Below are 623 nucleotides of genomic sequence, written 5' to 3' on the forward strand. Positions count from 1 at the left end.
CCAGATATGAATTGCACAGGCTGATAAAGCAGCTGACGTGCAAACACTGAGACCAAGGCAGCAGAGAACGGACCCAAACAAAACGAGGAGGAGCAGAAAGAGCCAGTGTGGCAAACAGAGGACACGGCAGCCCCAGGGCCCAGGGGCAGGGAGATGTCAGTGGAGCCGCAGGGTGAGGGAGGGCAGAGCCCCATGGAGCTGGCACCCGCGTGGTGTCCCTGCCGTGGGATGCTCCCACTCAGCCACCCACCCAGCCTCGCGCCCGCCGGCCCCGCAAACAAAACGAGGAGGAGCAGAAAGAGCCAGTGTGGCAAACAGAGGACACGGCAGCCCCAGGGCCCAGGGGCAGGGAGATGTCAGTGGAGCCGCAGGGTGAGGGAGGGCAGAGCCCCATGGAGCTGGCACCCGCGTGGTGTCCCTGCCGTGGGATGCTCCCACTCAGCCACCCACCCAGCCTCGCGCCCGCCGGCCCCGCTCACCGCAGAGTTGAAGCGCAGGTGGCAGATGTTGCAGGAGATGAACTGCTTCTTCTTGAGCGGGGCGGGCATGCCGAAGGTGTGGCTGATCACTGCCTTCTGCACCGGGTCCATCTGGAACGGGAGGGAAGGCAGAGGGGGGCTGGG

The 623-nt window shown here is 65.3% G+C and overlaps 1 protein-coding gene across 1 annotated transcript in view; it reads right to left on the reverse strand.

Annotated features, from left to right (window-relative positions):
* LOC104522389 (zinc finger protein 385C) overlaps positions 1 to 623 on the reverse strand; it is a gene marked incomplete at its 3' end in the record, with an annotated part of 9,838 nt that overhangs the window by 5,289 nt on the left and 3,926 nt on the right. The window contains 1 exon segment of the mRNA XM_029084196.1: positions 480 to 590. Within this exon segment, the coding sequence (XP_028940029.1) occupies positions 480 to 590 (111 nt within the window).

Source organism: Antrostomus carolinensis, unplaced genomic scaffold (assembly GCF_000700745.2).
Source record: "Antrostomus carolinensis isolate BGI_N321 unplaced genomic scaffold, ASM70074v2 scaffold31033, whole genome shotgun sequence".
NCBI classification, from domain to species: Eukaryota; Metazoa; Chordata; class Aves; order Caprimulgiformes; family Caprimulgidae; genus Antrostomus; species Antrostomus carolinensis.